The sequence below is a fragment of the Podarcis gaigeae genome (assembly GCF_964106915.1).
Source record: "Podarcis gaigeae genome assembly, chromosome: 4".
NCBI classification, from domain to species: domain Eukaryota; kingdom Metazoa; phylum Chordata; class Lepidosauria; order Squamata; family Lacertidae; genus Podarcis; species Podarcis gaigeae.
The window spans coordinates 85,739,636-85,764,922 of record NC_139677.1 but is presented as its reverse complement, the minus strand read 5'-3'; the positions used below and the strand labels follow the sequence as shown (position 1 = coordinate 85,764,922).

Below are 25,287 nucleotides of genomic sequence, written 5' to 3'. Positions count from 1 at the left end.
TTTATTCTTTCTATTGTTCTAAGAAAATCTTTAATAAATATTTATAAAAAATAAAATAAAACAAAACAGAAGCTAGGATTATTATTATTATCTAACATGAGGAAGAAGAAGAGTTTGGATTTGATATCCCGCTTTATCACTACCCGAAGGAGTCTCCAAGCGGCTAACATTCTCCTTTCCCTTCCTCCTCCACAACAAACACTCTGTGATTGAGTGGGGCTGAGAGACTTCAGAGAAGTGTGACTAACCCAAGGTCACCCAGCAGCTGCATGTGGAGGAGCGGAGACGCGAACCCAGTTCACCAGATTACGAGTCCACTGCTCTTAACCACTACACCACACTGGCTCACCACACATGACGAACACATTAGATGAAAGGGTTCATGGAAACCTGTGAAATAATGAGACAAGTGTCTAAACGTCTATGTACCTGGGGGGGGGGGACCCATCTCAGGCTTTGCAGGTTTCGGGCCACCAGCTGTTGAAACACCAGCATTAGAAGCTTGGCCTGTTTCCCCAGTTGGGGGTATAACAGCCCCCCAGAGACAGCTGGTTCCTCCTGCCCTTCAGAGTTCGAGACTATGACATTGCCGGGCTAAAACCAATTGCTCTGCACTACAACATACTGCTGCAGGTCCGTCTTGGATCTGCATACCTCATTTGCTGACATTACGGACCTAGGACCCTCGTACCTATGGGACCACCTCTCCTGGTATGTCCCACGGAGGACCTTACAGTCTTCAAATAAAAACATCTTGTTTTTCTCCCCCTAATGTCTCAACAAATGAAACGGATTTGTAAAAATGTTACATGGCAAAAATACGAGAGACGTTACACTTACTTCTGTAAAACAAGAAAAATTTTAATAAAAAAACCCAAAAAAATAAAAATAAAAACATGTTGGAGATCCACAGGGAGGTTAGGCTGGCCTCAGCCAGAGCCAGGGCTTTTTCAGCTGTGGCCCCGATCTGGTGGAACGCTCTGTCACAAGAGACTAGGGCCCTGCGGGAGCTGACATCTTCCCACAGGGCCTACAAGACAGAGCTGTTCCACCAGGCCTTTGGCCAAGGCACAGTCTGACCTCCTCTCTCCTTCTGTAATCCTCATAGAACTCTAGCCCAATGGTTGCCATTAATTTGATTCTGAATTGATTTTAGAATGTATTTCAATTAAATGACTGTGATTTTATGTAAATTGTGCTATTTTTACTGTTGTTAGCCGCTCTGAGCCCGGCTTTGGCTGGGGAGGGTGGGATATAAATAAAATTTTATTTTTATTTTTTTATTTATTTGCAGACCTTGATATTGACAAGGGAAATGCCCAGAATGCAGACCTTTCAGAGCAAGAGCAATGCCCTGGATAGTGCCTCAAAGGAGTCTGGGGTCAAATCGCTGATCAGCCATGATGTTCTCTTTGGGGAAGACGCTGCCTCTCCATTTAATCTACCTCACACGGTTGCTGAGAGAATGAAAGTGGGAGCAAAGACCCATAAATACCATTTTCGAGCACCCTGGAGGATTGGTGGGATCGTAACATAATGAAGAAATCTGTCTGGTACAGGAAAAGGAATCTTGGGGACTATGTTGCCCAGGTATCCCTCTGTGCAGTCTGTTTGAGCTTCCTAAGGGAAATCCTGCAAAACTCCAAATCTTTCTCACGTCCAGCCTTTTCGCCCTCAACTTGATAAACGAGCTTTATTAATGCAGAATTTGCCATGGAGGGGTGGTATATCTGTCCAGGGGACTAGTTGAGAGCCCCTCAGAATTGCTGACTTGAAAAGTCGTCAGCACTTGACTCCCAGCAAGACAAGCGCTCAGCCTGTTATTGACTTCTATGCTGCTGAGCCGAGTTCAGCCGTGGCAGAATAAACTGCAGCAAATCATATTATTGCTTTGCGAGTTTGAACAAAGCAGATCTGAAAACCACATACCCATGCACGCTACCTCACCATTTTTAGTTATACTAAAACATCTAGCCTGGTTTCTAAAGCCGACATAAATGGGCTATCACCTCTATTCCCCAGGACTCTCTATTCCTCCCGCCTATCACCTCTATTCCTCTAGTTCATGAGTGGAGAACCTGTAGTATTCCAGCTGTTGTTGGACTCCAACTCCCATCAGCCCCTGCCAGCATGGCCAATGATCAGGGAGGATGGGAGTTGGAGTCCAAGATCATTTGGAGGACCACAGACTCCCTAGCCCTGCTGTAAATAAACAAAAAACAGCAAATGGGTGATCATCATTAACTGGTGACTGCTAAAGAAACAAGAAGGGAAGTCGGCTGCCAGTCTGCTCTGCCATTTTTATGCATGTAATATCATTAACTTGTGACTGTCAACACCTACCCATGGGTCCAGAGGTATCTAGATTCTCCAGACATTACCAGCAAGCTACGCCGAGGCAGCATAACCGCTGCGGCATGTCCATCCGGATGTTTGAAATCCATAACAATCTGTGGAAAAGAGGGGGAAATCATCTGTTATTTCTGATAATTAACTGTAAGTAGGCAAGATTTGTAGTGATGTATGGAAGTGAGAGCTGGACCATAAAGAAGGCTGATTGCCGAAGAATTGATGCTTTTGAATTATGGTGCCGGAGGAGACTCTTGAGAGTCCCATGGACTCCAAGAAGATCAAACCGATCCATTCTTAAGGAAATCAGCCCTGAGTGCTCATTGGAAGGACAGATCCTGAAGCTGAGGCTCCAATAATTTGGCCACCTCATGAGAAGAGAAGACTCCCTGGAAAAGACTCTGGTGTTGGGAAAGATGGAGGGCACAAGGAGAAGGGGACGACAGAGGACGAGATGGTTGGATAGTGTTCTCAAAGCTACCAGCATGAGTTTGACCAAACTGCAGGAGGCTGTGGAAGACAGGAGGGCCTGGCGTGCTCTGGTCCATGTGGTCACGAAGAGTCGGACACAACTAAACGACTAAACAACAACAACAACAGGCAAGATTTGCCACAGAAGTCAGCATTTTGATTGTGTGTGTATGGACACAGCAGGCATTTGCACTTAGAATCACAGAGTCTTTGGGAACACAGAAGCTGCCTTGTACGGAGTCAAGCCATTGGTCCTGCAAGTTCAATACTGCATACACTGACTGGCAGTGGCTCTCAAGGTATTCAGGAATGGGACATTCCAAGGTGTACCTGGAGATGTTGGAGATCGAACCTGGGAACCTTCTGACTGCAAAGCAGAAGCTCTGCCACTGAGCTACTGCCCTACAATTTTACAAGGGGTTTTGTGATGGACTGGCTGGATGCAGAGAACTGGTGGGAGGCACCAGTTGGGAGAAGAGGGAGCAGACTAGGAGGAGGAAGCTGGCAGAAGCTGAAGAGGCAATGGGGTTTAGTGAGCAGGAAGAGTCTGTGACAGAGAGCACTCCAGAACCAGAGGCTGGAGAGGAGGGGGGGGGTCAAGAGGCAGCAACGTGTCAGGCTCATGAGGAGGCCGGGCTGTCCCCCACTTCTGCTGCGACCAGCTCCCCTCCACTCCAGTTTCCCAGAATCCAAAGCGGTATGATGAGGGTGGAGTAAAGACTGGCAAGACGAAGGAGCCTCAGATTGCTTGGGAAGGAATCGGGGAGGAGGAGACTTAGGGAGTAGTGGGAAGGCAGGGACTTAGAATTCCTGCTCCATGATTGCAGTCATGGGATTGTTGTCTATCACATGATGGTGTATGTTTTGACTCCACAAAGTAGGAAGTGAAGGGGACAGGTTGTTTGTGTTACTGTGTTCCAGGAAGTGGTACTATTGTCCTTTGTTATCTCTCTTTGCTGTCTGATGCTAGAGAGAGAGGGTGCTATGTTGCAGTGCTCCATGTGTGTTTATATGCAAATAAAGTAGATTAGCCAAAATGCTGAGTTGCTGAGGTCAGTTACGCAGTTACGCAAGCTGCACAAACTCTGCAGATCCCTAAGTGTGCCGATGTCTGTTGGCATCGGTCGCTGTGATGTTCGGCCTGAAGAAAGCTTATGAAGTTACTGAACAATCGACCAGGAGGGAGAGAACATGCCAGTTGGGCATGTGTCTCTGCCAGGGTCCTACCTGAGTGTCCCTACAACTGCCTCATAGGGGCAAGTTCTACAGGGACGAGTTGCTTTGCTCACTAGGCCTGGCCTCCAAGCTGTCTTGCTTCTTTGAATAAAGAGTTAACTGAAGCCGTGTGAGTTATTGCTGACGTGCTCCTGTCAGGTTTGGACAAATTCATACAGAATAAGGCTATCCATGGCTATTAGTCAAGACAATGATAAACTATCTCCAGGATCAAAGCCAGTATGATTTTGAATACCAGTAGCTGGAGTACATGATGACAGAGATATTACCTCGTGTCCTGCTTGTGGGCTTCCCAAAGACATCTAGTTGGCCGTTCATTGATGCTTAGGGTGGCCTGCCAGGGCCTAGACATCACCCCTGGTTTTGCAGTCCAAGCAGCAAAAAACAAGGAAACTTACTAAGTCCTTAAAGGACTGCCATACCTGGCTGGTGGGGCTGTGCAAAACCGGGTGGGTTGCAGGTTGTACGGACCACACAGGGAGCAAAATAAAAAATGAAATTACAGTATTTTCCGTGTATAAGACTATATTTTTTCCCAGTTTTTTAAAAGTTTAAAGTTGGGGGTCATCTTATACAGTGGTAGCTCGAGGTACATACACTTCAGGTTACATACGCTTCAGGTTACACACTCTGCTAACCCAGAAATAGTACCTCGGGTTAAGAACTTTGCTTCAGGATGAGAACAGAAATCGCACAGTGGCGGCAGTACAGCAGCGGGAGGCCCCATTAGCAAAAGTGGTGCTTCACTTAAGAACAGTTTCAGCTTAAGAATGGACCTCCAGAATGAATTAAGTACGTAACCAGAGGTACCACTGTACATGGAATGTTTAAAATATTTATTTCTTAATTTTGGGCTGAAAAAACAGGGGTCGTCTTATACATGGGGGCATCTTATAGACGAAAAATACGGTAAATGCCTCCCCCCCGCGCAGAAGGGACACAACCTAGCATTGGCCATGGCTGAGACCCAGCACTCAAAATGCCCCATTTAAGTACAGTGGTACCTCGGGTTAAGAACTTAATTCGTTTTGGAGGTCCGTTCTGAACCTGAAACTGTTCTTAACCTGAGGTATCACTTTAGCTAATGGGGCCTCCTCCTGCTGCCGCCGCGCCACCACCGCACGATTTCTGTTCTCATCCTGAGGCAAAGTTCTTAACCTGAGGTACTATTTCTGGGTTAGCGGAGTCTGTAACGTGAAGCGTCTGTAACCCAAGGTACCACTGTACTCAGGAACCTGCTGGATCAGGCCAGTGGCCCATCTAAATCCCGCATTTTCTTCTCACAGCAGCCAACCAGATGCCTATGGGAAACCTGCAAGTAGGAACTGTGTGTAGTAGCAACTGGTATTAAGAAGCATTGCTGCCTCCAACCATGGATATTATAGTGGCAATATGTGTAGAAGAATACATGGAAAAACATTGTTCCAAAACAAATTTATTGATATGCATCAACCAAATTTTGTAAAGGCAAAATATGGCTAGATGGCTTATGGGTGAAATTAAAACCAATATTCACAACACAATAGAAACAGAGTGTTAAACAGAAGAAGCTGTTCGGTGGTGGAGGGAAGTCACAGGGTAAGGAATAAGGAAAAGCTATTTAGATACACACACATAGAATTGAAAATAGCTATAATTCGAAATGTACTGTAAAGTGTGTTATGAAGATGTCATGGAATGAAATAATTAAAAATAAAGAATATCAAGTATACATCCACATTTTGCAAGAGGGTTTTGCCCTAGTTCTGCCTCCTCAAATGCCATCGTAGTAGCCTTCCAGAAAGTAATTTCTATCCCACTTTTAATAATAATAGCAATAATAATTATGATAACAATAATCCTTTTGCAGTTTCGAAGGCTTCTGTTCTGGCTCCGCCTTGCCGAGGCCACTCACTGAAGGAGCCAGACAGCATCCCCCCTGCCTCTTTGTAAGTCTTTATCCCAGCAATGCAATCGAAGTCGCCACTTCTTTGTCTCGCCCCCCCCCCCCACACACACACAGACACAAAAGGAAAGGGAGGGAGGTGCATTAAGGCTCCTGGTCTTCTTTTTAATTCACTAAGGACTAGCAATCAATAGCGCTACTTCTGCCACTGCCAAATCAATCCGCCTCTCATGACAGCTTTCCTCCACAGGAGCGATTTCCAATTACTATTTTCGCTTCTACCCATTTTCTTTATTCTCAGAGGAGGCAAAGCCAATGAAGATCAAATTTCCAGCTTGCCCATTGTGCACCGCTAAGGACTACAGTCAATAATATGTGTTATATATACAAATTTTCATATGTGTCTATATTATGGGAGGCGATGCTGGATATTTGATCTCGCATCATCCTTTCCAATGTTTCTTTCAAAGGGGGGGGGGTTCGGAATCGTGTGTCTTCACACCCAGCCCTTCCCTCAAAAGCGTGAGTGATACGCATGAAGCTAAGAATACCACTCTGCAGTGTAAACATGACGCTGGAGCAAGCGTTCGTGACGAGGGAATGCGTGGCGGAGCATGCAAAGATGCCTAGATAGACATTGGAGCAGGCGCTTGCATTCTGAAGGCTGCTCCCACTGCCAAAGGCATGGGCAAAATAATGCAAAGGGGGGGGGAAGCAGGGGGAGGTGGGGTGGGGAGAGAGAATTCAAAGAGAAGAGCGGCTGGGAGAGAAAGGGGCATTTCTTAGAGCTAGGAAAGTTCCACAAGGCTGCTTGCACTGAGGTGAAATTGCATTTGGCGGGCCATGTAGACAAGAGAGAGAGAGAGAGAAAAAGAGAGGGGGAAATCATTGTTAAAGAGGCTATATAGAAAGTGAGTCATTGTTTGATAATGATAGCTATAACATTGGCAGGGAGAATAAGGGATGCAATGTGATTTTTTAAAAAAGAAAGAAAGAAAGAGGAACAAAAGCCTTGCAAAGTGATACCTTTATTTGGATCAAATTCTGCAGCTGTAGGACAACTTCCAGATTACACTTAACTCTTCATTCGGCAGATTTGAGGGACGCAACAGCTTGCAAACTCCTACCACGGGGGTTGAACAGCAGCTCACCTACAGTGGTGCCCCGCAAGACGAATGCCTCGCAAGACGAAAAACCCGCAAGACGAAAGGGTTTTCCGTTTTTTGAGGCACTTTGCAAGACGAATTTCCCTATGGGCTTGCTTCGCAAGAAGAAAGCCCATAGGGAAATCTCCGGGGACCTCTTTTAAATGCTGGCGGTGGGGAGCAAAGCCTTCCCCCCCCTCCGGCCTTCAGAAGAGGTCCAGGAAGGCCGGCGGGGGCCGAAAGGCTTTGCTCCCCACCGCCAGCATTTTAAAAGCAGTCCGGGATAGCAGGGAAGCGCTTCCCGCTATCCTGGACGGCTTTTGAAGGCAGGCGGGGGGAGCAAAGACTTTTGCTCCCCCGCCGGCCTTCAGAAGAGGTCCAGGACCTCTTCTGAAGGCGGGCGGGGGGTGAAAGTCTTTGCTCCCCCCTGCCTGCCTTCCCGGGAGAGCGGAGAAACGCAGCGTGTTTCTCCGCTGTCCTGGACAGCTTTTGAAGAAGAGGTCCTGGACCAGCTGTGATCTACCCATTGTCATTGCTAGGAGTTGTTAAGCTTTTTGGGGGGGGGGGTTGACCAAAGTTCTGGAGCTTTTTTAAGGGGAAGGTTGGCCAAAGTTCTGGAGCTTTTTTTAGAAGAGAAGAAGAAGAGTTTGGATTTGATATCCCGCTTTATCACTACCCGAAGGAGTCTCAAAGCAGCTAACATTCTCCTTTCTCTTCTTCCCCCACAACAAACACTCTGTGAGGTGAGTGGAGCTGAGAGACTTCAGAGAAGTGTGACTAGCCCAAGGTCACCCAGCAGCTGTATGTGGAGGAGCGGAGACGCGAACCCGGTTCACCAGATTACGAGTCTACCGCTCTTAACCACTACACCACACTGGCTTTCCCTTTTAGGGGAAGGTTTGCCCAAAGGCGATCACTAAACTTCAGGCCATGATCTACCTGGGACAACCCTGTGATCTACTGGTAAATCACGATCTACCTGTTGGATATGCCTGGACTACAACATTGGAAACAATCCTTTGCTTCACAATTGCTCCCCAGTCCTTACTGAATGTGAGGCAACAGCCCGGCTACTCTTGCTTCCAGGGTACATATGAAAGAGATATACCCACTCTGGACAAACCAACATTGGCAAAAAGTGCTCTCAACTATCACTTGATATAAATAATGCTAATTTGAAAGTATATTGCCTCCCAAAGCCCTTTCAAAGCACAATGAAGTCTCCAAGCTGCATCTAGGGTCGCTAGATCTAGATCAGGCTTCCTCAACCTCGGCCCTCCAAATGTGTTTGGCCTACAACTCCCATGATCCCTAGCTAGCAGGACCAGTGGTCAGGGATGCTGGGAATTGTAGTCTCAAAACATCTGGAGGGCCGAGGTTGAGGAAGCCTGTTCTAGACCAATGATGAGGAGCTGGTGGCCAGCCAATTTGGAATGCAGGCAAATCCCACCTGATGACGTACAAATGACTTCACCTCACATGTCTTCAATGCACAACTTGCCATCTTATCGCTTGTGCGATAACGCCAGGCCACAAGGCACCCCTACTTCTCCTTCCTATCAATTTGCTTATTTGGGATTAAAGTCTGCCTGCCCTAAGCCACAAAGTATTTGCTACTGAAAGTTTGCTGCTGGGAACTTTTGGCTCCTGAGGCCAAGAGTTTAACAGTTTTCATTGCCTCTTGATCTCTCACGCGCTGACTGGTGTAGCGAGAACTTAATCCCTCCCAGGAAAAGTAATGCAGGCCTTGGGCGCCTCATGCGATTACAAAGCCAAGGATTCAAGCCAGGCTCCCAGCATAGCCTGGTTTATTAAATTTCACCAACCGCCCACACTCAGCTTCTTACAAAAGGCTCCCACTGTTTCCTCAGCCGCATTCCTTCTACGAACAAGAAGCATTTAATGCTGTTTAGTCTCTGTATTGTTTGCCTCTTTGAGAGGATTTCGCTATATTGGAATATGCCCGGAACCCATAAATTTAGCACTGATGCAGGCAAGTGCCGCCACCTCTGACGTGATCAGACCCTCTGGATGCATCAGAACATAAGGGCTGCCTTGCCGGATCCAGAGCAAGGTCTGTCTAGTCCACTATTCTCTTCTGAATGTCAGAACAGTGTGCTTACGAGCGGAGCATGACAATTATGTCCTTCTGCTTCTCTTTGTCCCAGCAGCGGGTGTACTTATGTTCCACTTGGCCACAACTGTCGATTTTGTTGACAAGTGAGGCCTGCAACAAAATGTTGCAGTATGGAGTGTGCCCTGTTCAGGATTCCAGCTGCCCCATTCCATTCCCCCTGCCAGCTTCTTGGCTTTCCATATTCAACCTCTGTGGAGGGAAGTAGATGGGTATTTACTTACTCCTTAATAACAAAACCCAACTCCCAATCCAGCGCTTCTCCTAAACCCGTATGGCTATCACCAGCCATTCTCCTCCCTTCTGAACCCTCAATTTACTGGTAGCTCAGTAACTGTGGGGTACAGGCATAGTACAGACCCAGACAGATACAGCTGTTATGCCCATCTAATCATTTAAGGTGCATATACTGGCATGAAATAAGTCCCCAGATTTTACTATATTTTTCAGGAGCTCGTCTGGCTTCACATACCCAGGAAAGATAATTGGTGACGTTGTCAGCATCCCAAAAGAGAGAAAGATTGAGAGATAAATCTTTTATTTAACTGATTTCTTTGTAACAAAACACAGCCACCTGGAGACAATGTTTTACTTGCGACGGGGTTTTACTTTACTGTTGGTGTCCATTGTAAGTTTTCTGTTTTGCACTGTGCCTGGCACATAGCTCTGGGGAAAGCATCTGTCTACTCCTCCAAATCTACCATATGCACACCTAATCCCCCTCCTCGCCATACCTGCAGCACCATCCCAGGTACATGTCCCTTCTGAGGCTCACAGGGGCTGCAGCTCAGGTTCAAAGCCCAGAGAGCTATTGCTAGTCAATGCAGAATCACAGACTTCAACCTTTTCAGACCTGGGATTCACTTTAATCCCAACATACATTTGGGGACCAATTTCTTAATTCCCCCCTACTTTTATGTCCCTTTCAGCTCAGTACATACGCTCAGGAGTTAAGTCCCAGTGAGGGCTTCCTTCCACCTAAGAGCAAACACTTTCTTATATCTATTATTGAAGGGCCCCCAAACAACCACACAAAGTCACATTTCCTTATGGGTGGAATTTGGGTGTAGCATGAGGGAAAAGATGCTTGCAAGCAGGAATTTCCATGGCTTGGGGGGGGGGGGCTAGACTGATAAGGGTCCCTGAAATTCCTGTTCGTAAGTATTATGGAGGATTCTCCAGGCCTGAAATACAAGAGAAGAGTATATGTTTAAAGAAAAACTACTCTTTAGCAAGATGATCCACATACTTAATGAAAGCCATCACTTTGGTCAACGTTATCGTATAGGAAACATGTGGATTTAATTTCAACGCAGCATGGCTTGCTTTTGAAATGGATTTGTAAAAACCCATTTGGGGAAACTGCTCTCTGAGATTGCAACGTTCTTACAGTTGTGCTTAACTCCTAATGAAGAAAAATGGGGATTCGTGGAAACATGAAATACTGCATTCTCAAAGACCGCATTCTCTATTTTATATGCAAAATAGAAGATATATAATTTACTCAAAATAGGTAGATGAAACCTTTCGTATCCCTCCTCAGCAGGTTGGGGACAGGTAAAGGACCCCTGACCATTAGGTCCAGTCGTGGCCGACTCTGGGGTTTCGGTGCTCATCTCGCTTTATTGGCCGAGGGAGCCGGCGTACAGCTTCCAAGTCATGGGGACAGGTAGCAGCAGTCAAAACAACACACACAACTCCTCAGGTTAATAAGGTATGCCACACCTGCTCAATCCTGGCCCTTGAAGCAAAGCTGGCATCAATGGTAGGCACTACTGAGCATATGGCTAGGCTCATTCATGAGAAAGGGCCTCTCTCTGGCCCTTGCTCACCAGGCCTCTTTAAACATGCAAGCAATGACAAGAGAAAGGAGATGCAGCAACACCCTCCATTTGCCTGGCGGACTGGTCGAGTGAACAGATTGCAGAGACAGTAAAGACTTCCTGCTCCATGATTGCAGTCATGGGATTTTTGTCTTTCACATGACGGTATATGTTTTGACTCCACAGAGTGGGAAGTGACGGAGACAGGATGTTTGTGTTACTGTGTTCTGTGAAGTGGGACTATTGTCCTTTGTTCATTCCCTCTTTGGTGTCTGATGCTAGAGAGAGAGGGAGCCATGTTGCAGTGCTCCGTGTGTGTTTATTTGTAAATAAAGTAGATTAGCCAAAATGCTGAGTTGCTGAGGTCTGTCACGCACGGTGGACAAACTCTGTGGATCCCTAAGTGTGCCAGTGTCAGTTGGCATCGGTCGCTGTGATGTTTGGGCTGAAGAAAGCTTTTGAAGCTCCCAAACAATTGACCAGGAAGAAGAGAACATGCCAGTTGGGCATGTGTCTCTGCCAGGGTCCTACTCAAGTGTAGGCTGAACTCCTGACAGACTGCACCTTGCCCAAGCCCTATTGGAGGTTGCCGCCAACACACTTCTACTGCGCTTGCTGCTGGTGTGGTGGCTCCTCTATAAAACTGCTTTAAACAGCTTATAGCAGAGTTTCTTCCTGGTGGCAGATGACAAGAGACTATAAGACTAGTGCAAAATACTCTGTCAAGAGTTACTTTATTTCTTGGCTGGTTCACAAGCGACTATATACAAAACTATTTACATACATCTTTCCACCACAGTGTGATAGTACTCTTTCCTCCTGCAGGCAAGTACAACCTGCAACTTCCTCTTTTATTTTCACCCCCAGCTGTAACCAATCAGCCTAGATTGTCACTCCTAACTATGAAAGAAAACTTCTTTAAAGCTACAAACACCTTTTTCTGTTTCTTTGCAAAATGACTTCCTAACAAGCCCCGCACTCGAAAATCCTGGAGCTGCCACTACAAAGAAGAACATCCTACAGAAAGAATTCGTTCTTTGATTGTTAACAGATCTCTAAGGAAAGGAACGCGGGTGGGAAGCAGGTGGCACTGTGGGTTAAACCACAGAGCCTAGGGCTTGCTGATCAGAAGGTTGGCGGTTCGAATCCCCACGGTGGGGTGAGCTCCCGTTGCTCGGTCCCAGCTCCTGCCAACCTAGCAGTTCAAAAGCACATCAAAGTGCAAGTGGATAAATAGGTACCGCTCTGGCGGGAAGGTAAACGGCATTTCCATGCACTGCTCTGGTTCGCCAGAAGCGGTTCTGTCATGCTGGCCACATGACCCAGAAGTTGTACGCCGGCTCCCTTGGCCAATAAAGCAAGATGAGCGCCGCAACCCCAGAGTCGGCCACGACTGGGCCTAATGGTCAGGGGTCCCTTTACCTTTACCCTAAGGAAAGGAAGTTCACAGTTGTGTTATTGCTGCTCTTCATGTTTGTTGCAACAGGTGGTACGATCCAAATGATGTCCCCAGTTGCTTTTTAGCAACCACAGTGTTACTAAAAGGTCTCTGGAGGTATGTCCAACCCAAGCTCGTTAAGGGCTTTTAAAGATTCAAATCAGTGCTTTGAATTGTGCACCTTGCTCCCCCACCTCTCTGTGGGTACACATGTACACACTTGTAGTTAGTGCTTGGCAAAACAGCATTTGCACTCAACACTGCCCGTGCCAAAGAATAACTTGCACATCCCACAGGGGAGATGTCCTAGACATTGTAAGATAGTGCCCATGTCACCCTGTGGGCTCAACATTCCTTTCCTTTCTCGGGCAGATATAAACAGATATTACACCGCATCAAAAGCAAAAGCAACAAGAATATATTTTGGCTGGAATTTCCATCTGACAAACTATAGCGCTGGTATACAGATTCATAAATGTGGTTTTGCTAGTTATACAAATATTTGACGTTTTGTTCTAAAATCTCCCCTCAGGGCTCAAAAGGACACTGCTGTATATAGGACATTTTATCCTGGCATAGTAATGGAAGTATACATCCCCGGGGCTACGGCTTTTGTGTTGAAGATATTATCCAAGTCCATTTTACATCCCGGAGGGACGATACCGCCAAACTAGTGATTGCCAATTTAAGTTTGCTTCGCTGCTCAGAAAGACCAATTGTGCCTCCTTCTGGTTTTATCATTCCACAGCCTCCATCTGCATGCAGAAAACTTTTCCGACAAAATTTGCCACAGCCTTAAAATAGACTCTTGTAACAAAGGGGGAATGACGTCACAGGCTCAATGAAATTAGCCCTTTTTAGTCAATCCCTGAACTGAATACTGCTGAAATGCAACAGCTACTTTCTAATGCTCCACAGTTCAGCTCAGCTGCTGCTAATTTCTGACAGGCATCAGTTGCAGCCAGGTTCATTTCATGCTCTGATCTTCCAAAAATAGCTCTGAAAGTTTGTTTGTTTGTTTGTTTGTTTGTTTGTTGTTCTAAGTAGCCACCACTGGTAGAGCTCTTGCAGAAATTAAAACTATTATTGAGTGGGTTGGGGGGTTAAATCCTAGTGTATTTGCAACTCCTTGAGGGTTTAAGGGAGGGAGAAAGAGATATAAATGCTGGCCTGCGTAATTAAGGAAAACAGATACTGAAACCCTTTATAATTCATATTAAGAATGTACCAAAAAGGGAACAGTAAGAATAGGGATGAGGATAACACAGGTTTAAAATGTCAAATATAATACAATAAAGGAGAGGCAAATGGGGGGGGGGAGAGGGGACGGGCAGAAGCATGCCAACAGCCCAACTGTTCAAGTATCAATTAGAGGCCAGGTAACCTAGGAAACTGCCCCTCAGTCCCAGCCCTGGAGGCACAAAATGGAGACCAAGATAGTATGGCCAGACACAAGCCTGGGATGAAAGGGAGAAAAACTGCATGGCAGTTGCTAGGCAACTTCTGCCACCCTCCTATTCTCTAGGAACAACGGTGGTTGCCTAGCAACTGAGACCTGCATTCTCCTACCTCAGTAGAGGCCTTGGTCAAAAAGAGCCTGGAGTCTTCTTGTGAACCTGCACCAACAGAGGCAATGGCAAAACAGGGGGTAGGGGAGGCAGAGTATTGATGTGTGTGAGGAAAAATATCTCAACATAAATAAGAACTTAAAAAGAGCCTGCTGGATAAGGCCAATGGCCCATTCCATCCAGCATCCTAGTCTCACAATGGCCAACCAGGTTCCTGTGGGAACCTTGAAAGCAGGACCTGAGCACAAGAGCACTCTCCTCATTATCTGTGGGATTCCCCCTTCCTACTCACTCCCAGCCTTCTCCGGAAGATGGAGCTTGCTCGAGGATCCTCGCAGCATTTGTACATTACACATAGCGGATTGTATTTAATAAGAAGATTGTTATCTCACCGCCTAATATTACAAAAAGTCTGTCAGAACAGCGGTGCCTAACCTTTGGCCCTCCAGGTGTCAGGCATAGGTCTGTGGTAAAACACCTGGTGTCAGTGAACTTAGCTCTTTATTCAAAGAAACAAAACAGCGCAGGCCTAGTGATCACAACAACTTTTCTCAGGTCTTGCCCCAATGAGGCAGTTGCAAGGACTGAGGGACCCTGCCTCCCCACTGCTGCCTAAGGCTCCTCTCCCAGTTCCTTCCCATGCAATCTGAGGCTCCTTCATCTCGCCTCTCGCCTCTTTGTCTTTGCCCTAGTCCACCCTCGTAATTTTTCTGCATGTTCTGGGATACCAGGGGAGATAGGGGCTGGTCACAGGAGGAGGGGGAGACTCCCTGGATTCTTCAGCAGCCTGACTTAACTCTGTCTCCTGTTTCCTCTTCTGCCTCTGCTTCTGGGCTTCTCTCTGCCATAGACTCTCCCTGCTCACTAAACCCTGTCACCTCTTCAGCTTCCAACACTTCGTTCTTCCCAGTCTGCTCCCTCTTCTTCATCAGACCATTCATTGTCATTCCATCCCCAGTTTGATGCCTCCCACCACTCCTCTGCATCCGCCCAGTCCATGACATCAGGTGTTGGTGGACCACAACTCCCAATATCCCTGATTATTGGCTGGGGCGGTTTGGGATGTTGGGAGTTGGGAGTCCCACAACATCAGGAGGGCAACAGATTAGTCACTGCTGTGTTAAAGCAATTCCACAGCACGATCCACTGTCTTGTAGTAATGATGAGATTAAAAAAAGGAGATACACAACAAAAACAAGACAGGAAGTCGAGTTAACGCTGGCCAATTAATCTGGAAATAGTTGCTCTGGTTATGTACCTTGGGAAGGAGACATCCATCTGATTCACTGACTTCAATGGGGTTGATTTCTGGCAGAAGTGTATAGGATTTCACTATAATCTGACAAGTACTTGTATTGATTAGCGAAAGTACAGAAGGGCTGAGCCTGATAACAGACAGTAAGAACATAAGGGCCCTGCTGGATCAGCCCAGTGGCCCATCTAGTCTGGCATCCTGTTATCACAGTAACCAACTAGATGCCTATGGGGAGGATCACGCAAGCAAGACTCTAAATTTGCAGCAACACTCTCTCCTCCTGAGGTTTCCAGCAGCTGGAATTCAGAAGCATACTGCTCCCAATCATTCTCGTCTTGCAGTAAATGGACAATTGAAGGCGTTTGAAAGATGGACAGTGATTCCCCCATGGAGACACAATTTAAGCAGAAGTAGCATTTTCTGGATTTTGCTGTGGCTGTGATTACCCTGCGGCAAAAAATGAAAAATGATGTGGCAAAGTCAACAGAAATGTAATTCTGCAACTTTGCATTAAAAAAAAGAAGAGCTTAACTCACTCTGCAATTTTCAGGATTTTTTAAAATAATAGTACAAACACCCAATGAGAATCCTTCTACTAGAGTGCCAACTTGAATAAAATATTTGGGGGGGGGGGGAGACAGATAAGCCCCACCCTACATAATTGGTCACATGATGCGTCACCCTCACATCATTTGAATGACAATGTCCATTAACAGGGGACGGGGGTGCCCCCTCAATTATTTTATGGGAGGACAAAGAGACCTCAGACCCAATGAGTTGGTTCTTTGTATGCTTCCTACAAAGAACAAGTATCTGTGTCTCATTGAACATGCAGGTATCCATCAAAGCAGAGCCCTTCAAAAGTAACTGCTTTAAAAACGATGGAGCCTTGCAATACATACATACCTATACATACATATATAAATATATACGGTCTATATATACATATATATACGGAAGAACCAACAGCAGGATGTAAGATTTGCAGGATGAGTCTTTGAGAGAAATGTGGGAATATAAAGAAGCCAGAGACAAAAGAAATAAACTAGGGCAAGTGTCTTAACAGAATAGCCTATCTAATTTTTATTTTTAAAAAGGGGAGAGAGAATACAGGGACCCACATGCTGGGCTGAAGTGTGCTCTCATTGTGAGGCCACATTCGCCACTCGCTGAGCCTTTTGCATCAGTGGAAACTAGTTGCTGAAAAGCCCTGTAAGGAGCCTTGAGAAGCCCCCTGGGATAGACTGGTACAGAATTACAAAATCACAAAGTTGGAAGCTTTTGTACAAAATCACAAAGTTGGAAGCTTTTGTCTCAAGCAGGGAACAGAGGATGAAAAAGACCTTTCTCTGCCGCGGACCCTGGAGAGGCACTTCTTGCAAGAACAGACAAAACTAGGCTAGACAGACAAACGGTTTGGCCTGCTGTGAGACAGCTTCCCATGCTCCTAAGTGATCTAGTGGCTGTGCATACAAGGCAGATTCTTATCTATGGGGACCCTGTCTGGGAAGGGGATTTTGCTTGGTTGCAAGAAGGGTTTGGGGGCGGGAGTACCTGTGATGGTGCAGAGAATGAAAGGCAAAGAGGGATCAGGGTTCAATTCCTCTCGAAAACACCTTTTTACAAACAAAAAATTAGAGCCTCGTCCCTAAGGATGCTTAGCTCTACAAAACGTAGCTTCATCTGTTTGCAAAATGGGACTCCGACTCTTTCCGTAGGCTCACGTCACTGAAATCTGTTTAGAGCTTGACAGAAGCTGAGCCTGAGTTGAAGCAATGCTCACGCAGCAAGGCAGGCATGCAGGAGGCAGTTTGTGCATCTCTAGAGACACCATCCGGAAGCCATGAATACAACAGTTAAACCTAACCAGGCAGCTTAAGAAAAGGCCATTTTGCAGGTCTGCCTCTTTGCATTTTCCAAGCAAATAGGTTATTTCCTTAGGGGGAAGCAGCACGTACGCAATTGCTAGTGAGCTGCAACACAAGCATTTGTTTTATCAGGAACACATAAATCAGGAGGCTACTGCTTATTTAACTGACAGTAAGACAGAACAAGGGACGCGGGTGGCGCTGCGGGTTAAACCACAGAGCCTAGGGCTTGCCGATCAGAAGGTCGGCAGTTCGAATCCCCACAACGGGGTGAGCTCCCGTTGCTTGGTCCCTGCTCCTGCCAACCTAGCAGTTCGAAAGCACATCAAAGTGCAAGTAGATAAATAGGTACTGCTCCGGCGGGAAGGTAAACGGCATTTCCGTGCGTTGCTCTGGTTCGCCAGAAGCGGCTTAGTCATGCTGGCCACATGACTCGGAAGCTGTACGCCGGCTCCCTCGGCCAGCAAGATGAGCGCTGCAACCCCAGAGTCGGCCATGACTGGACCTAATGGTCAGGGGTCCCTTTACCTTTAAGACAGAACAATTTGTCAGTAGAATCATAGAAATGTAGAGTTGGAAGAGACTACAAGGGCCATCTAGTGGAGAGCCAGTGTGGTATAGTGGTTAAGAGCGGTAGTCTCGTAATCTGGGGAACCGGGTTCGCGTCTCCGCTCATCCACATGCAGCTGCTGGGTGACCTTGAGCCAGTCACACTTCTCTGAAGTCTCTCAGCCCCACTCACCTCACAGAGTGTTTGTTGTGGGGGAGGAAGGGAAAGGAGAATGTGAGCCGCTTTGAGACTCCTTAAAGGGAGTGAAAGGCGGAATATCAAATCCAAACTCCTCCTCTTCTTCTTCATCTAGCCTAACCCCTGGCAATGCCCAATGTGGGGCTCAAACTCACAACCCTGAAATTAAGAGTCTCATGCTCTACCAACTGAGCTATCCTACGCAAAGAAATTACTATAGCGTCCTGGGAGCGGGGGAATCCCAAGTCTCTGATGTGCAGAAAGAAAATGAGGATCACAATTGTATTTATCACGACCAACTTATTGTGTTAGCTCCACGTAGGAATAGCTACAATCATTTGAGTATTTCTAGGTAGGAATCTGAATTTGGAACTTAAAGATACCTGTATTCTGTGACCAGAAATCCCACTATTTTAGTCATTACCCAAGACTGAAAAATGCCCCCCTGATCAAATACAGTGGTACCTCGGGTTAAGTACTTAATTTGTTCCGGAGGTCCATACTTAACCTGAAACTGTTCTCAACCTGAGGTACCAATGGGGTCTCCCACTGCCACCACGCCGCCGGAGCAGGATTTCTGTTCTCATCCTGAAGCAAAGTTCTTAACCTGAAGCACTATTTCTGGGTTAGCGGAGTCTGTAACCTGAAGCGTATGTACCCCGAGGTACCACTGTAGTTCCACCATTGTTCCTTTTCCTGGAGCACCAAGAACATCGAAGGCAACCTGAGAGAAATCTCAGGTTGCATGCCACTCCTGTCTCAGGTAAGGGGATAGACCATGTGTATCTTGGCTGAGGGTTCCCAAAATCCTAGAGCCAGCATAGTCTGGTTGATCACAGAGCAGTGATCAACCTGAACAGGCCTGGCCAGCACCCCATTTAAATGAACTGTGCCCAGAGTGGTCATGTATCCTACTTTACAGAGGACAGTTCTCTTATCTGAAGGGTTGCCTGGTCCAAGTCCAGTACAGGGATAAAGAACCATAACAAAGGAAAGCAGAGATCTTGGAATTTCCCATCGAGCATCAGGACTGCAGGTTACCTGGTCACAGTCTTTCCCACTATGATGAGATGTACTGAATTTCCATTTAAAGTTTCTATTCTATACACATAAAGTTGCATATGCAAATTATATGCTAATCTTTGCCATATCTTTTGACCTATTTTTGCTGGTGCATTTTGTGTGTGTGTGTGTGTGTGTGTGATGTGTAAGTAGCCCCCTGAACTCTACACCCCTAGAACAAGCCAGAGGGAGGTTCCTACACAAACACCCACAGATAGACAGATTCCTCAGCAGATAAATCAATGTGCAAAAGCCTTCCTTGAGAGAGGAAGCTTTAAAAACACTGGTTTAAAGCGGATTTTTCTTAATGCTGCATTTTCCCTTTTTATTTTGTTTTCTGGTTGTATCATAATCACCACCTACACAACCCTAACTATAATACCCTACCTTTCTACAGAGTTCTCGAAAAGTGTTTAGCCACAGTGTTTTCTGTCTGCGACAGGAGAATAATTGCACTTCTCCACTTCACAGTAATGCAATAAACCGCAATAAACTTTCTATGTGCTCATTTGCCTTCATGGTTGGAGGTCTGGTTAAAAACCTGAACTGCAGAAAAATCAAGTGAAATTTTAGACATTATGTACGTGGTGTGTTTTTTTTTTACCTTTCGGGAAGTATGATCCGTTCCCCAGTTTTTATTACGTGATTTTCTTAATTATGAATGCAAATTCAATGCAAGATGCAACAGAAGGATTTTAAAAAGGGTAATAAATTACTTGCAAAATGAAGAAGGCCTGGGATTATTTTTTTGCAAGCAGAGAAAACACATTTTAAAGGATGGGCTAAGATGGTTTCCTACAGAGTATCTGCTTACAGTTGACTTACAGTCACACAAAATTTCAGGTAGGGATGTGTACATCACAATATGAATCAAAGGATGTATCCAATTGTTCGGTGACGTTCCGATTAATAATAATTACTATTATCTCATTTCCTCTTCTTCAACTATTTAGGGTTGTTGTTTATGCAGCCAAAACAGAACCACCCATGTAAACGTGGTATCCTACAGATGTTGTGGACTGCAACTCTGGCCTTCCTCACCATTGACCATGCTGCTGGCCGGGCTGATGGGTGTTGTAGTACGGCAACATCTGGAGGGCACCATATAGTCTATCCCTCCTGCATCAGGAGCGTCAGGCACTCGTCTCTGAGCTCTCCTGGCCTCCAGTTGTGGAACAAGCTGTCTTGGCAATATGGGAGCCCCACTTTGGGCAAAGGAATAAACTAGGGCTGAGTGGAAGGCCTATGAGAGCTAACAGCCTGCAGTAGGGGCACTTCTTCCCTCCTCTCTGGATATTCTTGCCAACCGTGGCCTAGGGCGTGACCTCTGGTGACCACTACATTCTTACTGGTCCCATTCCCCTTCCCACCCCCCAGGACTCTCAACTTGTCATGATCATAGCTGTCAAGTGTCCCTTATTTGAAGGGACAGTCCCTTATTCCAGCGCCATGTCCCGCTGCTGTCCCTTATTGATGGATGTCTCTTAAATGTCCCTTAAATGATGTCCCTTAAATTTCAAAGGAAGCAGCTCCTCTCCCTCCCTCCCTGCTGGCCAGGGAGGAAGGAGGCTCCAACTGTGTTGCTTGGCTGTGTTGCTCACCCAATAAGAAGTCCAAGAACGACTGGGGGGGTGGAGCTTGCATGCCTTGTGTGTGGCTAGTTAAGGCAAGCTGAGGGGTTTTTTGAATGCTGGACGCCATTTTGTTGCACGTGCTGCTGCAAACTTTGCAGTGCAAAGCCAGGCCGGGGAGCCATCTTAAGTTGAGGCTGCATAGGCCTTGTGGTGCATGTGATTCAGATTCTATTCAGTTGAACCTCTGGTTACAAAGTTGGTTGGACAGTGTTCTCGAAGCTACCAGCATGACTTTGACCAGACTGCAGGAGGACAGGAAGACTGGAGTGCCTGGAACACGTGAGGCTGCAGGTCCCTTATTTTGGCTGTTGGTCCCTTATTTTCAAGGCTGCTGGTCCCTTATTTTCAAATCTGTAAGTTGACAGCTATGGACGAAACCACTTCTGGTGCAATGGGACACCGTGACAGAAACCAGAGCGCATGGAAACGCTGTTTACCTTTCCGCCGCAGCAGTAGCTATTGATCTACTTGCACTGGTATGCTTTCAAACTGCTAGGTTGGCAGGAGCTGGGACCGAGCAACGGGAGCTCACCCCATCGCACAGATTCGAACTGCCGACCTTCTGATCAGCAAGTCCAAAAGGCTCAGTAGTTTAGACCACAGCGCCACCCACTCCCTGGAACCACCCATGTACAAGAGAGTGGTATCAGCAAACTTGATGTAATTTTGATATACACAGGAAGAATTTCATGAATACGATGAATCCTATTATGGAAACAAGTAAGGGAACCCCAAATGAAGGCGATTGTCATAAGTACCCACTGAAATGTCATGTGAGTGGTCAGACTCGGAGGAGGAGGAGCTCAGGGAGTTAGACCTGGAGGAACCAGCTTGGTAGACGTTACAGATTACAAACCTTTAGAAATGTCTGATCCCAGGGAGGACCACAGCAGTTTAGGGGGGTGGGATTTTACCCTCCAAAGAAGGCTCAGGCAAACTCTCAGGACTGCCTCCTATTACCTCCCTTCCAATAATGCCCCTCCGCCTCAGATTCTCCTCTGGCCCCTGCCCCATCGCACAGGGACCTCCTTCTTCAGGGAAGGCAGCTGGAGCAAATCTGATGCCAAGCCAGCACCCACTCCACCTCTGGCACCTAGGAGACCAAGATGCAAACATGCATACCAGCTCACTACTTAATTTGCTACTCCGGCTGCTACTAATCACCAGTTACACAGCTTTCTAATCTACAAAGACCTTTACAACCACACAGCATTCTATGCCGGATGTTTTACAACGAATGCACCAATGTACAAAACGTATTACAGAATCGCCAGGAACAAGGATGTTGCCAAAGGCAAAGGCTGCCACAGCAGGAACTGATCCATCAGGCAATGACTGGGCTGTTGCAGCTGCCTTCACCAAAGCAGGGAATTAATATTCTGTTACAAAATGGCATCAAAGACCTGGACGGAGCAGGAGCTTTAGGGCACTTTGTTGACGAGATTCATCTCTCACAGTTACTTTTCCAGGCAAAGAATGTGGATGCTGGCTCTCTCTTTAAAAAAAAAACAACAACAACCATGAATTCTGTTTATACTTTACTGCCGGACACATGGCTGCGTGGAACTTACAAGGGCATCTCAGCAGTGAAACAAAGACCCGTCCTGCCATCCTCAGTTTAGCAGCTGGCATGTGTCTCTGCCACTTCCCCAAATTCTTGCTATGTGAACTGGGCAGAAGAAGCAGACTGCCCCCATCAAGCTCTGTTTACGAAGCCCAATTCCCAACTTTTGCCTTTCTTAAGTGATCAAAACTGCTGTTAAATAAGTCTGCAAGTGGTTATAGGAACATAGAAAGTCTGACCACTGGCAATGTCTACACTGACTAGAAGCCACTTTCTAGGGTTACAGGCAGGAAACACTCCTGTCAGGGCTTGGAGTCAGACATGGGTGAACATGAAAGACACAGGGCTCTGTCGTCAGTGAAGCTGACTCTGTATTCAAGGAAACAGCATGCAACTCGACAACACTTCCCAGCAGGCCTTGCCCCTATAGAGCAGTTGCCAGGACTGAAGGCCTCTGCCTTACACCCTCTCTAATGCTCATCCTCTCCCAGATGTTTCCCAAGCAGTCTCAAACTGTGCATGTGCATCAGGCTTAATCCTTGGCATCTTCAGTTAAGAAAGGGTCAGGTGATGGCAAAGGCCTCTGCCTGAGAACACAGGCCTCATCTGCAATATACCTCTAAAGCTGTATCACAACCCTTTAAGGAGTCATAGCTACCCCCCAAAGAACTCTGGGAACATAAGCTTATTGAGGGTCTTGAAAGTTGTGAGGAGCTACAATTCTGAGTGTGTTTTAACAATCAATCCCTCTTCCCAGAGAATTCTGGAAATTCTAGCTTAGTGAAGGCTCGAGGTTTCCTCACTGCAAGAAGCAAAGCTACAGGGAACCAGGCAGAGGGCCTTTTCGGTAGTAGCACCCGCCCTGTGGAACGCCCTCCCATCAGATGTCAAAGAGATGAACAACTACCTGACATTTAGAAGACATCTGAAGGCAGCCCTGTTTAGGAAAGTTTTTAATGTGTGGCATTTTAATGTATTTTTAATCTTTGTTGGAAGCCACCCAGAGTGGCTGGGGAAACCCAGCCAGATGTGCAGGGTACAAATAAATTATTGTTGTTGTTGTTGTTGTTATTATTATTATTATTATTATTATTATTATTATTATTATTATTATTAGCCTCCCAACAACTCTCAGCACCCTTAACAAACTGCACCTCCCAGGATTCTTTTGATAGAATCCGTGACTGTTTAAAACGGGATGATACTGCTTTAAATGTATTGTAGAGTGCAGGCAGGATCAGTGTAGATAATAAATGGGCTAGATGAACGAAGAGTCGCTGCTTCCCATGTTTTGAACCCCCCGTTAAAGGTTTCAGCAAAATGCAATCAGCCGACAGACCCACTTCATTTAGAGCACTCTGCTTTAAAGAGCTTAGCTGCAGCATATGAACAACACAATCTCGGAAACGCACAGATGTCCTTCATGCTCAACCCCCCCGCCTCTGCTTTTGTTGTCTCTTCTTAAGAAAAGGCTTCTGTACACCAATGTCAGCTTTCATAACTGACAATGGAAGATAAGAAGCATCCATTAGTTCCTGGATCAGGATGGACCAAGACAGACAAAAGTACTTCAAGGCCAGTACATCTCAAAAATAACCTATGAAACAGAGGAATTAAATATTATTATTTTTTATTCACAAAGGATTTTCAGGCAAAGCTCCCTGCAAGAATTCCACCGGCGGCACAGCTACTTCTAAGAAATCCTTACCTCATATTTTTTAAAAATTCAACAGGTGTAGCTAAATAGCTTCAGGGTGGAGAAAAGAGATGGCCAAGTCTGTCTCAGTCCTCTAGGCAACTTATTTTTAAGACCAGGAGGGTTTTTCCCCCCATAACATGAAATTACAAGCGCTCAGAACATAGAAATACTTTTGTTGTCCAGAAAGCAACACTGAAAACTTGGATAGGGCACAGAGCTTAGTTCTTCACCCCAAGCAAGTTAAGGCATGAGTGAACTACAAGGAAGCTTGGCAGTATTGTCAAAGGAGACTGCATACTGGGTTAAATTCAGATATGGTGCAAAACTACAGTAAACACACACTTTTTTCATCTCCCCATCCTTCAGCATCTGCTGCCTGAGGCAGTCCCCTCGTTCTCCCTAATGGCTGGGAGGAACCCAACTTGCATCTACTCAAAAAACCCAGAAAAAGATATACAAATTACCTCAGCTCCTAAACTTAGAGCTATGATTTCATCCTCAAAAGCAGAATGCGTATCTATGTGAGGAGGGATTCCTGCAACATAAAACAAAGCCGTGGTTCAGTACATGTGAGAATCTATTTTTCAACTTTTCCTCACCATCAGTCTTACTATTGTACATTGTAGGCCAAGAAGCTTCCCTCATTCTCTACAGAAGTTCCAATCCACCTAGCGTCCTTCAGAACTTTTGGACTATAACTCCTAGCCATCCAGCCCAGTTTATGGCAGGTAATAAATCAAATTTAACAACAACAAAAGCCAAAGAAAAAAGAAATCTTGTTACAAGTGCTATGGATGCCTTAGGCTAGGACTAGAATTTATGGCAAATGCAGATTTGGCACCAAACACAGCACCACTGTCACTCCTCTTAATATTTCCCCATCTAAGGGATGCAAAATGTAGTACAGTGGTACCTCAGGTTACATACGCTTCAGGTTACAGACCCCGCTAACCCAGAAATATTACCTTTGCTTCAGGATGAGAACAGAAATTGTGTTCTGGCGGCGCAGCGGCAGTGGGAGGCCCCATTAGCTAAAGTGGTGCTTCAGGTTAAGAACAGTTTCAGGTTAAGAACGGACCTCCGGAACGAATTAAGTACTTAACCCAAGGTACCACTGTATACGATGCCTTGTAGCTATGCATTCCTCCACTATAAGCTTAGGTTTGTAGGGAGTAGGGCAAGTCACTGCATGATGCTATCATGTCATATGTTTTGCATCACTAGGTGTTTTAGGAGAGAGGGGTTTTGCACAGCAGTAAAGTACACATTTTGCATTCAAAAGGTCCCAGGTTCAATCCCTTACATATATCTCTCAAAATTCATATACCGCTTGATTATAAGAGAACCTCTAAGCAGTTTACAAAAATATATAATAATACATTAAAACTATTGATAAAAAGGGGGGATC

General features: G+C 46.0%; 1 protein-coding gene across 3 annotated transcripts in view; it reads right to left on the bottom strand.

Moving 5' to 3' along the window:
* ALKBH8 (alkB homolog 8, tRNA methyltransferase) overlaps window positions 1-25,287 on the bottom strand; it is a 54,263-nt gene that overhangs the window by 14,716 nt on the left and 14,260 nt on the right. For 2 of the 3 annotated variants that reach the window (XM_083736701.1, XM_083736702.1), the window contains exons 7-8: window positions 24,344-24,414; window positions 2,344-2,450 (exon numbers count right to left, since the gene is read on the bottom strand). In XM_083736701.1, the coding sequence (XP_083592827.1) occupies window positions 2,344-2,450; window positions 24,344-24,414 (178 nt within the window). The remainder of the gene's footprint in view (window positions 1-2,343; window positions 2,451-24,343; window positions 24,415-25,287) is intronic. The other variant, XM_083736703.1, reaches the window with a different exon arrangement.